The 11,989-nt window shown below is 50.5% G+C and overlaps 1 protein-coding gene across 5 annotated transcripts in view; it reads left to right on the top strand.

Annotated features, from left to right (window-relative positions):
- The first annotated feature begins 3,101 nt into the window (after window positions 1-3,101).
- impdh2 (IMP (inosine 5'-monophosphate) dehydrogenase 2) overlaps window positions 3,102-11,989 on the top strand; it is a 43,034-nt gene continuing 34,146 nt past the window's right edge. For 2 of the 5 annotated variants that reach the window (XM_038812084.1, XM_038812083.1), the window contains exons 1-3: window positions 3,104-3,308; window positions 4,558-4,606; window positions 5,467-5,568. In XM_038812084.1, the coding sequence (XP_038668012.1) occupies window positions 3,139-3,308; window positions 4,558-4,606; window positions 5,467-5,568 (321 nt within the window). In that variant the 5' untranslated portion in view covers window positions 3,104-3,138. Of the gene's footprint in view, window positions 3,309-4,557; window positions 4,607-5,466; window positions 5,569-11,989 lie in introns of all 5 variants that reach the window. The other 3 variants (XM_038812088.1, XM_038812087.1, XM_038812085.1) reach the window with 2 other exon arrangements.

Raw genomic sequence — 11,989 nt, 5'->3', positions numbered from 1 at the left:
GACCCTGCTCTGTCCAGAGGGCACTGAGACCCTGCTCTGTCCAGAGGGCACTGAGACCCTGCTCTGTCCAGAGGGCTCTGACACTCTGCTCTGTCCAGAGGGCACTGACACTCTGCTCTGTCCAGAGGGCACTGACACTCTGCTCTGTCCAGAGGGCACTGAGATTCTGCTCTGTCCAGAGGGCACTGAGATCCTGCTCTGTCCAGAGGGCACTGAGACCCTGCTCTGTCCAGAGGGCTCTGACACTCTGCTCTGTCCAGAGGGCACTGACACTCTGCTCTGTCCAGAGGGCACTGAGACCCTGCTCTGTCCAGAGGGCACTGACACTCTGCTCTGTCCAGAGGGCACTGAGACCCTGCTCTGTCCAGAGGGCACTGACACTCTGCTCTGTCCAGAGGGCACTGACACTCTGCTCTGTCCAGAGGGCACTGACACTCTGCTCTGGATTGGATTGGATTTGTTTATTGTCACGTATACCCAGGGACAGTGAAAAGTATTTTTCTGCGAGCACCTCAACAGATCATTAAGTACATGGGAAGAAAAGGGAATAAAAGAAAATACAAACTAGGGCAACACAAGGTACACAATGTAACTACATAAACAACGGCACCGGGTGAAGCATACAGGGTGCAGTGTTAATGAAATCAGTCCATAAGAGGGTCATTTAGGAGTCTGGTAACAGCGGGGAAGAAGCTGTTTTGAGTCTGTTTGTGCGTGTTCTCAGACTTCTGTATCTCCTGCCCAATGGAAGAAGTTGGAAGAGTGAGTAAGCTGGGTGCCTTTCTGAGGCAGCGGGAATTATAGATAGATAGAATTATAGATGGGAGGCTGGTTTGCGTGATGGACTGGGCTACATTCACAACCTTTTGTAGTTTCCTGCGGTCTTGGGCAGAGCAGGCTCCATACCAAGCTGTGATACAACCAGAAAGAATGCTTTCTATGGTGCATCTGTAGAAGTTGGTGAGGGTCGTAGCTGACATGCCAAATTTCCTTAGTCTTCTGAGAAAGTAGTCGTTGGTGGGCTTTCTTAACTATCGTGTTGGCATGGAGGGGACCAGGACGGACTGTTGGTGATCTGGACACCTACAAAACCTGAAGCTCTCGACTCTTTCTACTTAGTTCCCATTGATGTAGACAGGGACATGTTCTCCACTACGCTTCCTGAAGTCGATGATAATCTCCTTTGTTTTGTTGACATTGAGGGAGAGATTATTGTCATCGGACCAGGGCAGCACGGTGGCGTAGTGGGTTAGCACTGCGGTCTCACGGCGCCGAGGTCCCAGGTTCGATCCCGGCTCTGGGTCACTGTCCGTGTGGAGTTTGCACATTCTCCCCGTGTTTGCGTGGGTTTCACCCCCACAACCCAAAGATGCGCAGGGTAGGTGGATTGGCCATGCTAAATTGCCCCTTCATTGGAAAAAATGAATTGGGCACTCTAAATTTTTTTTTTAAATTGTCGTCGCACCAGTTCACCAGATTCTCTATTTAATTCCTGTACTCTGTCTCATCATTGTTTGAAATCCGACCCACCACGGTGGTGTCATCAGCAAATTTGAAAATCGAGTTGGAGGGGAATTTGGCCACACAGTCATAGGTGTATAAGGAGTATATTAGGGGGCTGAGGACACAGCCTTGTGGGGCACCGGTGTTGAGGATGATCGTGGAGGAGGTGTGGTTGCCTATCTTTACTGATTGTGGCCTGTGGGTTAGAAAGTTCAGGATCCCATCGCAGAGGGAGGAGCCGAGGCCAAGGCCACGGAGTTTGGAGATGATCGTGTTGAAGGCTGAGCTGTAGTCGATTAATAGGAGTCTGACATAGGTGTGTTTGTTATCTAGGTGTTCCAGTGTTGAGTGCAGGGCCATGGAGATGGCGCCTGCTGTGGACCTGTTGCAGCGCTAGGTGAACTGTAGTGGATCAAGGCATTACGGGAGGCTCGAGTTGATTTGTGCCATGTCTAACCTTTCGAAGCACTTCACGATGATGGATGTCAGAGCCACAGGACGATAGTCATTAAGGCACGCTGCTTGACATTTTTTGGTACAGGGATGATGGTCGTCTTCTTGAAGCAGATAGGGACCTCAGATTGTTGTAATGAGATGTTGAAGATATCCCCGCCAGCTGATCCGCGCAAGACCTGAGTGCTCGTCCGGGTACCCCATCCGGGCCAATGGCTTTCCGTGGGTTGACCTTCGAGAAGGCTGCTCTGACATCTGCAATGGTGATCTCAGATACAAGTTCATCTGTGGCTTCTGGGGTGGAGGGCTCGCTCTCGCTGACCTCTTGCTCAAATCTTGCATAGAATGTGTTGAGCTGATCAGGGAGGGGTGCGTTGGAGCCGACGATTTTACATGCCTTCATCTTGTAGCAAGTTATGTCTTGCAGACTTCGGCATAGACAGCGGGGATCTGTTCCACTAGCTTCTCTATCTCCCTCCTGTCCAGAGGGCACATGGCTCTGTTGGCCATGGAGCAGAGGTCAGGAGGATTGAGCAGTGTCCAAGGTGGTTGGCGCAGCAAATAAAGCTTTTGAATGAAGCCAAGGTTTTGGTTTTATTTTAATATCTGGATGTTTAATTTTGGGATGTCTGAGCAGAGACGACGAGGGACAAGAATTCTGAAAATCTTTCAAAAGACCAATGGAGAAATATTCAGGGAAAAGAAAACTTGTTGGAGAAAGTTTCCCCAGACCTCCCCCCCCGGTGGCAGACTGTCCCTCAGGCTCTGATTGGATAGTGTGTCCCGGGCGCCGGATATCCTGTATCTCCGTCGGTGATTGGCCCCCGGGGCCGCATATCCAGCCCCTCTCCCGGTGATTGGCCCCCGGGGCCGGATATCCGGTCTGTTTCTCGGTGATTGGCCCCCGGGGCCGGATATCCTGTCTGTCTCTCGGTGATTGGCCCCCGGGGCCGGATGTCTGGTCTGTCTCTCGGTGATTGGCCCCCGTGGCCGGAAAACCGGTCTGTTTCTCGGTGATTGGCTCCGGGGGCCGGATATCCGGTCTCTCTCCCGGTGATTGGCCCCCGAGCCGGATATCCGGTCTCTCTCCCGGTGATTGGGCCCCGAGCCGGATATCCGGTCTCTCTCCCGGTGATTGGCCCACGAGCCGGATATCCGGTCTCTCTCTCTCCCGCGTGTTGAATGATGGAGCAGTTGCCCGGGGCCTCGGGCTCGGGTCCGGGTTGTGGTTCGGGCAGCGGCGCCGGCAGCCCCGGGACCCAGTTCCTGATCAGCGGGGGTACCGGGTACGTCCCGGAGGATGGGCAGAGCGGCCGCCAGCTGTTCGGGGCCGGAGAGGGGCTGACCTACAAGTGAGTGTCCGGAGAGGTCAGGGGTCCCGGGGGAGGGTCTCCGGCCCCGGGGTCACCATCCCGGGCAGCACAGTGGCTAGCACTGTGGCTCCACAGCTCCAGGGTCCCGGGTTCGATTCCCGGCTTGGCTCACTGTGTGGAGTCTGCACGTTCTCCCCGTGTCTGCGTGGGTTTCCCCCGGGTGCTCCGGGTGCTCCGGTCCCACAGTCCCAAATTGGTCATTCTGAATTCTCCCTCTGTGTACCCGAACAGGCGCCGGAATGTGGCGACTAGGGGCTTTTCACAGTAACTTCACTGCAGTGTTAATGTAAGCCTACTTCTGACAAGATTATTATTAAAATTCTTTGCGGAGTGTCAGTGGCTGCGACGTGGGTCCCACCAGCCACTGGGCTCCGCTGGGTGCGGGATCTCAACGTCTGAATGGTGATTCTAAATGTTCAGCTTTAAAATCTTTCAGTATGAATTCTAGAATTTCCCCCACTACCGATGTAAAGCTTACTGGTCTACAATTCCCTGTTTTCTCTCTACCTCCCTTTTTGAATATCGGAGTGACGTGAGCTGCCCTCCAATCTGCAGGGACAGTTCCAGAATCTATAGAATCCCGGAAGATGACCACCAACGCATCCACTATTTCCAGAGCCACCTCCTTAAGCACTCTGGGATGTAGATTCTCAGGCCCTGGGGATTTATCAGCCTTCAATCCCATCAATTTTCCCAACACCATTTCTCTACTCGTATTGATCACTGTCAGTTCCTCCCTCTCACTAAACCCTGTGCTCCCCAACATATCTGGTTTGTTATTCGTCTCCTTTGTGAACACAGAACTGAAATATGTATTTAGTTGGTCACCATTTCTTTGTTCCACATTCTTCCCAATGCCTGTGGGAACGAGTGAGGAGAATGTGGAACCCGCTCCCCAAGATATTAAAGAGGGACGTTGGATAAACAGTTGAGCAAGCAAGGAGTTGAAGGAGATCGTGATGGGGTTGGAGGAGACACTAACTGGTTAACTGGGCTCAATGAGCAGATCTGTAATTGCTAAGTTATCCCAGTGCCTCCCCAAGGCAGTGACCAAATTCTGCCTGATAGAGTATCGCAGGCTGCAGTGAGGATTGAACCCACATCCAATCTCCATGCCATGTTTCAAGCCAGCTCCATGGCTATATGGAGGGTGGTCGACGACAATGATTTTGAATGTGGATGCAGGAGCTGATTAAATGTTGCTGATGGTCTTCTCTCGCTCTTCCAGTGATTTCCTCATCCTGCCCGGGTACATCGACTTCACTTCTGACCAAGTGGTGAGTATTTGGCTAAAACTTCAGGATGCAATTGTTGTAAAAGAAAAAAATAGTGATACAATCATAGAATGGGGCCATTCAGCCCATAATGCCCTGTTGACCCTTTGAAGTAGCTACCCAACTAATCCAGCTCCCCCTTCTCTTTCCCCGTAGCCACTGTCAATGTTTCTCCAACCTTCCCCTTCTCTTTAATAAATAAAAGCAAATTACTGCGGATGCTGGAATCTGAAACCAAAGAGAAAATGCTGGAAAATCTCAGCAGGTCCTGGCAGCATCTGTAGGGAGAGAAAAGAGCGAACATTTCTTTGGGTCATCTGGACTCAAAATGTTAGCTCTTTCCCCCTCTCTTCCCCATAGCCACTGTCAAAATGTTTCTCCAAACTGTCTTTCAAAGTTATGATTGAATCTGCTTCCATCGCCCTTTCGGGGAGCACCTTCCAGATCACATCTCACTCTCTGAATTGTTACAGTAAGAAGTCTTACAACACCAGGTTAAAGTCTAACAGGTTTGATTCAAACACCAGCTTTCGGAGCTGCGCTCCGAAAGCTGGTGTTTGAATCAAACCTGTTGGACTTTAACCTGGTGTTGTAAGACTTCTTACTGTGCTCACCCCAGTCCAACACCGGCATCTCCACATCGTTCTGAATTGTTAGTCAATCATCGTTAACCTGGTGGGTTGCGGTGTTTATGTAGAGGGGAGGGGTTTTGTGAAATGGGGGGGCTCCGAAGGGAGGACTTTGACTCTCTTTGAACCTCATTGAAAGTCACTCTTGTAGGAGGTGGTTTAATTGAAAGTGAATAATTCTCTGAATCATTTCTACAACGCAGCAGTCATTTACCTTTGTGTTTCCATGTGTAGGATCTTGCCTCGGCACTCACCAAGAAGATCACCTTAAAGACACCCCTGGTCTCCTCTCCAATGGACACAGTGACTGAGGCTAATATGGCAATTGCCATGGCGGTATGTAAACATCCTGTTCCCAACACCCTGCTACCCATTCACACACACATGCTCATATTCTCACACTGTTTCCAGATCTAATGTAGTTGCTCATAAACTGAATATTCCAGGAATATTCTTTGATTTCCTGCTCTGTGCCATTGGCGACTCTGGCTGAATATTTGGAGGAGCTGCTGTTCCTGGCGACTGACAAGGTTACTGTGGCTGTGCCTCTTGGACGCCACCCCCCCCCCCCCCCCCCCCCCCCCCCCCCGCCTCGCTCGCCCGTCCTCTCACAATGACCTGAGAGGGTAGAGGAACCTGGAACACCATTTTGTGCAGCATCTGGTAACAGCTGGCTGCAGCTTATTCATATCCATTTCTGATGTTATACAAATCGTGTTTACATTGAAAATCCCATTCAAAATGAAACCATCAGAATTTGAGATGGGGAAATGTCCACAGCAGTCAAATTGCTATTTTGTCATTTGGAGTTGTGGATTTTGATTTCCACTCTTTTCGGACGTTGATTTTTGAAGCAATTCCCTATGTTCGGGAAAGTTGGAGTGGAGGCTGCTTCACAATCAGTGTTCCTGACACTGACGACCATAACTGCAAGTGGGGGTTCTGAGGTTGGTCTGACTATCACTGATCCTTGGTCAGGTCTCCATGGTTACCACACTTTGCCTATGATTGGTATTGGTTACTTGTGATCTGCTGTTGCGTTTACCGAGCTAACCCAGCCGTCTTTCACCCAACCCCCCAGCTCATTTATTACCAGCAGAATTTTATAGGTGAAATACTCACAAAACTGCCTCAATCCAACACCGTTCTGGGTTTGAAATGGAATGGCTCCAGTGGATTTTGGTGTTGCTAGTGTTCTATTTGAGCCTGTGGTCAGTCCGTGCTCAGTGTGTGGGCAGTATTGTTGCTCAGTGTGTGGGCAGTATTGTTGCTCAGTGTGTGGTCAGTCCGTGCTCAGTGTGTGGGCAGTATTGTTGCTCAGTGTGTGGGCAGTATTGTTGCTCAGTGTGTGGGCAGTATTGTTGCTCAGTGTGTGGGCAGTATTGTTGCTCAGTGTGTGGGCAGTATTGTTGCTCAGTGTGTGGGCAGTATTGTTGCTCAGTGTGTGGGCAGTATTGTTGCTCAGTGTGTGGGCAGTATTGTTGCTCAGTGTGTGGGCAGTATTGTTGCTCGGTGTGTGGGCAGTATTGTTGCTCAGTGTGTGGGCAGTATTGTTGCTCAGTGTGTGGGCAGTATTGTTGCTCTGAGTGTGGGCAGTATTGTTGCTCAGTGTGTGGGCAGTATTGTTGCTCAGTGTGTGGGCAGTATTGTTGCTCAGTGTGTGGGCAGTATTGTTGCTCTCAGTGTGTGGGCAGTATTGTTGCTCAGTGTGTGGGCAGTATTGTTGCTCAGTGTGTGGGCAGTATTGTTGCTCAGTGTGTGGGCAGTATTGTTGCTCGGTGTGTGGGCAGTATTGTTGCTCAGTGTGTGGGCAGTATTGTTGCTCAGTGTGTGGGCAGTATTGTTGCTCAGTGTGTGGGCAGTATTGTTGCTCAGTGTGTGGGCAGTATTGTTGCTCAGTGTGTGGGCAGTATTGTTGCTCAGTGTGTGGGCAGTATTGTTGCTCAGTGTGTGGGCAGTATTGTTGCTCAGTGTGTGGGCAGTATTGTTGCTCAGTGTGTGGGCAGTATTGTTGCTCAGTGTGTGGGCAGTATTGTTGCTCAGTGTGTGGGCAGTATTGTTGCTCTGAGTGTGTGGGCAGTATTGTTGCTCTGAGTGTGTGGGCAGTATTGTTGCTCAGTGTGTGGGCAGTATTGTTGCTCAGTGTGTGGGCAGTATTGTTGCTCAGTGTGTGGGCAGTATTGTTGCTCTGAGTGTGTGGGCAGTATTGTTGCTCAGTGTGTGGGCAGTATTGTTGCTCAGTGTGTGGGCAGTATTGTTGCTCAGTGTGTGGGCAGTATTGTTGCTCAGTGTGTGGGCAGTATTGTTGCTCAGTGTGTGGGCAGTATTGTTGCTCAGTGTGTGGGCAGTATTGTTGCTCAGTGTGTGGGCAGTATTGTTGCTCTGACTGTGGGCAGTATTGTTGCTCAGTGTGTGGGCAGTATTGTTGCTCAGTGTGTGGGCAGTATTGTTGCTCAGTGTGTGGGCAGTATTGTTGCTCAGTGTGTGGGCAGTATTGTTGCTCAGTGTGTGGGCAGTATTGTTGCTCAGTGTGTGGGCAGTATTGTTGCTCAGTGTGTGGGCAGTATTGTTGCTCAGTGTGTGGGCAGTATTGTTGCTCAGTGTGTGGGCAGTATTGTTGCTCTGTGTGTGGGCAGTATTGTTGCTCAGTGTGTGGGCAGTATTGTTGCTCAGTGTGTGGGCAGTATTGTTGCTCAGTGTGTGGGCAGTATTGTTGCTCAGTGTGTGGGCAGTATTGTTGCTCAGTGTGTGGGCAGTATTGTTGCTCAGTATGTGGGCAGTATTGTTGCTCAGTGTGTGGGCAGTATTGTTGCTCAGTGTGTGGGCAGTATTGTTGCTCAGTGTGTGGGCAGTATTGTTGCTCAGTGTGTGGGCAGTATTGTTGCTCAGTGTGTGGGCAGTATTGTTGCTCAGTGTGTGGGCAGTATTGTTGCTCAGTGTGTGGGCAGTATTGTTGCTCAGTGTGTGGGCAGTATTGTTGCTCAGTGTGTGGGCAGTATTGTTGCTCAGTGTGTGGGCAGTATTGTTGCTCTGAGTGTGTGGTCGGGCAGTATTGTTGCTCTGAGTGTGGGCAGTATTGTTGCTCTGAGTGTGTGGGCAGTATTGTTGCTCAGTGTGTGGGCAGTATTGTTGCTCAGTGTGTGGGCAGCATTGTTGCTCTGAGTGTGGGCAGTATTGTTGCTCTGAGTGTGTGGGCAGTATTGTTGCTCTGAGTGTGGGCAGTATTGTTGCTCAGTGTGTGGTCAGTCCGTGCTCAGTGTGTGGGCAGTATTGTTGCTCGGTGTGTGGGCAGTATTGTTGCTCAGTGTGTGGGCAGTATTGTTGCTCAGTGTGGGCAGTATTGTTCAGTGTGTGGGCAGTATTGTTGCTCAGTGTGTGGGCAGTATTGTTGCTCAGTGTGTGGGCAGTATTGTTGCTCAGTGTGTGGGCAGTATTGTTGCTCAGTGTGTGGGCAGTATTGTTGCTCAGTGTGTGGGCAGTATTGTTGCTCAGTGTGTGGGCAGTATTGTTGCTCAGTGGTGTGGGCATATTGTTGCTCAGTGTGTGGGCAGTATTGTTGCTCAGTGTGGGCAGTATTGTTGCTCAGTGTGTGGCAGTATTGTTGCTCCGTGTGTGGGCAGTATTGTTGCTCAGTGTGTGGGCAGTATTGTTGCTCTCAGTGTGTGGGCAGTATTGTTGCTCAGTGTGTGGGCAGTATTGTTGCTCAGTGTGTGGGCAGTATTGTTGCTCAGTGTGTGGGCAGTATTGTTGCTCAGTGTGTGGGCAGTATTGTTGCTCAGTGTGGGCAGTATTGTTGCTCAGTGTGTGGGCAGTATTGTTGCTCCGTGTGTGGGCAGTATTGTTGCTCAGTGTGTGGGCAGTATTGTTGCTCAGTGTGTGGGCAGTATTGTTGCTCAGTATGTGGGCAGTATTGTTGCTCAGTGTGTGGGCAGTATTGTTGCTCAGTGTGGGCAGTATTGTTGCTCAGTGTGTGGGCAGTATTGTTGCTCAGTGTGTGGGCAGTATTGTTGCTCAGTGTGTGGGCAGTATTGTTGCTCAGTGTGTGGGCAGTATTGTTGCTCAGTGTGTGGGCAGTCCGTGCTCAGTGTGTGGGCAGTATTGTTGCTCAGTGTGTGGGCAGTATTGTTGCTCAGTGTGTGGGCAGTATTGTTGCTCAGTGTGTGGGCAGTATTGTTGCCCAGTGTGTGGGCAGTATTGTTGCTCAGTGTGTGGGCAGTATTGTTGCTCAGTGTGTGGGCAGTATTGTTGCTCAGTGTGTGGGCAGTATTGTTGCTCAGTGTGTGGGTAGTATTGTTGCTCAGTGTGTGGGCAGTATTGTTGCTCAGTGTGTGGGCAGTATTGTTGCTCAGTGTGTGGGCAGTATTGTTGCTCAGTGTGTGGGCAGTATTGTTGCTCAGTGTGTGGGCAGTATTGTTGCTCAGTGTGTGGGCAGTATTGTTGCTCCGTGTGTGGGCAGTATTGTTGCTCAGTGTGTGGGCAGTATTGTTGCTCAGTGTGTGGTCGCGCAGTATTGTTGCTCAGTGTGTGGGCAGTATTGTTGCTCAGTGTGTGGGCAGTATTGTTGCTCTGTGTGGGCAGTATTGTTGCTCAGTATGTCGGCAGTATTGTTGCTCAGTGTGTGGGCAGTATTGTTGCTCAGTGTGTGGGCAGTATTGTTGCTCAGTGTGTGGGCAGTATTGTTGCTCAGTGTGTGGGCAGTATTGTTGCTCAGTGTGTGGGCAGTATTGTTGCTCTCAGTGTGTGGGCAGTATTGTTGCTCAGTGTGTGGGCAGTCCGTGCTCAGTGTGTGGGCAGTATTGTTGCTCAGTGTGTGGGCAGTATTGTTGCTCAGTGTGTGGGCAGTATTGTTGCTCAGTGTGTGGGCAGTATTGTTGCTCAGTGTGTGGGCAGTATTGTTGCTCAGTGTGTGGGTAGTATTGTTGCTCAGTGTGTGGGCAGTATTGTTGCTCAGTGTGTGGGCAGTATTGTTGCTCAGTGTGTGGGCAGTATTGTTGCTCAGTGTGTGGGCAGTATTGTTGCTCAGTGTGTGGGCAGTATTGTTGCTCAGTGTGTGGGCAGTATTGTTGCTCTCAGTGTGTGGGCAGTATTGTTGCTCAGTGCGTGGGCAGTATTGTTGCTCAGTGTGTGGGCAGTATTGTTGCTCAGTGTGTGGGCAGTATTGTTGCTCAGTGTGTGGTCGGGCAAGTATTGTTGCTCAGTGTGTGGGCAGTATTGTTGCTCAGTGTGTGGGCAGTATTGTTGCTCAGTGTGTGGGCAGTATTGTTGCTCAGTGTGTGGGCAGTATTGTTGCTCAGTGTGTGGTCGGGCAGTATTGTTGCTCAGTGTGTGGGCAGTATTGTTGCTCAGTGTGTGGGCAGTATTGTTGCTCAGTGTGTGGGCAGTATTGTTGCTCAGTGTGTGGTCAGTATTGTTGCTCAGTGTGTGGGCAGTATTGTTGCTCAGTGTGTGGGCAGTATTGTTGCTCAGTGTGTGGGCAGTATTGTTGCTCAGTGTGTGGGCAGTATTGTTGCTCAGTGTGTGGGCAGTATTGTTGCTCAGTGTGTGGGCAGTATTGTTGCTCAGTGTGTGGGCAGTATTGTTGCTCAGTGTGTGGGCAGTATTGTTGCTCAGTGTGTGGGCAGTATTGTTGCTCCGTGTGTGGGCAGTATTGTTGCTCAGTGTGTGGGTAGTATTGTTGCTCAGTGTGTGGGCAGTATTGTTGCTCAGTGTGTGGGCAGTATTGTTGCTCAGTGTGTGGGCAGTATTGTTGCTCTGAGTGTGGGCAGTATTGTTGCTCAGTGTGTGTGGTCAGTCCGTGCTCAGTGTGTGGGCAGTATTGTTGCTCAGTGTGTGGGCAGTATTGTTGCTCAGTGTGTGGGCAGTATTGTTGCTCAGTGTGTGGGCAGTATTGTTGCTCAGTGTGTGGGCAGTATTGTTGCTCAGTGTGTGGGCAGTATTGCTGCTCAGTGTGTGGTCGGGCAGTATTGTTGCTCTGACTGTGGGCAGTATTGTTGCTCGGTGTGTGGGCAGTATTGTTGCTCAGTGTGTGGGCAGTATTGTTGCTCAGTGTGTGGGCAGTATTGTTGCTCAGTGTGTGGGCAGTATTGTTGCTCAGTGTGTGGGCAGTATTGTTGCTCAGTGTGTGGGCAGTATTGTTGCTCAGTGTGTGGGCAGTATTGTTGCTCAGTGTGTGGGCAGTATTGTTGCTCAGTGTGTGGGCAGTATTGTTGCTCAGTGTGTGGGCAGTATTGTTGCTCAGTGTGTGGGCAGTATTGTTGCTCAGTGTGTGGGCAGTATTGTTGCTCAGTGTGTGGGCAGTATTGTTGCTCAGTGTGTGGGCAGTATTGTTGCTCAGTGTGTGGGCAGTATTGTTGCTCAGTGTGTGGGCAGTATTGTTGCTCATTGTGTGGGCAGTATTGTTGCTCAGTGTGTGGGCAGTATTGTTGCTCAGTGTGTGGGCAGTATTGTTGCTCAGTGTGTGGGCAGTATTGTTGCTCAGTGTGTGGGCAGTATTGTTGCTCTGAGTGTGTGGGCAGTATTGTTGCTCTCAGTGTGTGGGCAGTATTGTTGCTCAGTGTGTGGGCAGTATTGTTGCTCTGAGTGTGTGGGCAGTATTGTTGCTCAGTGTGTGGGCAGTATTGTTGCTCAGTGTGTGGGCAGTATTGTTGCTCAGTGTGTGGGCAGTATTGTTGCTCAGTGTGTGGGCAGTATTGTTGCTCAGTGTGTGGGCAGTATTGTTGCTCAGTGTGTGGGCAGTATTGTTGCTCAGTGTGTGGGC

This window comes from Scyliorhinus canicula, chromosome 11 (assembly GCF_902713615.1).
Source record: "Scyliorhinus canicula chromosome 11, sScyCan1.1, whole genome shotgun sequence".
Classification (NCBI taxonomy): domain Eukaryota; kingdom Metazoa; phylum Chordata; class Chondrichthyes; order Carcharhiniformes; family Scyliorhinidae; genus Scyliorhinus; species Scyliorhinus canicula.
Note: the sequence above shows the minus strand (reverse complement) of the source record. Positions and strands in the feature narration are given on the sequence as shown.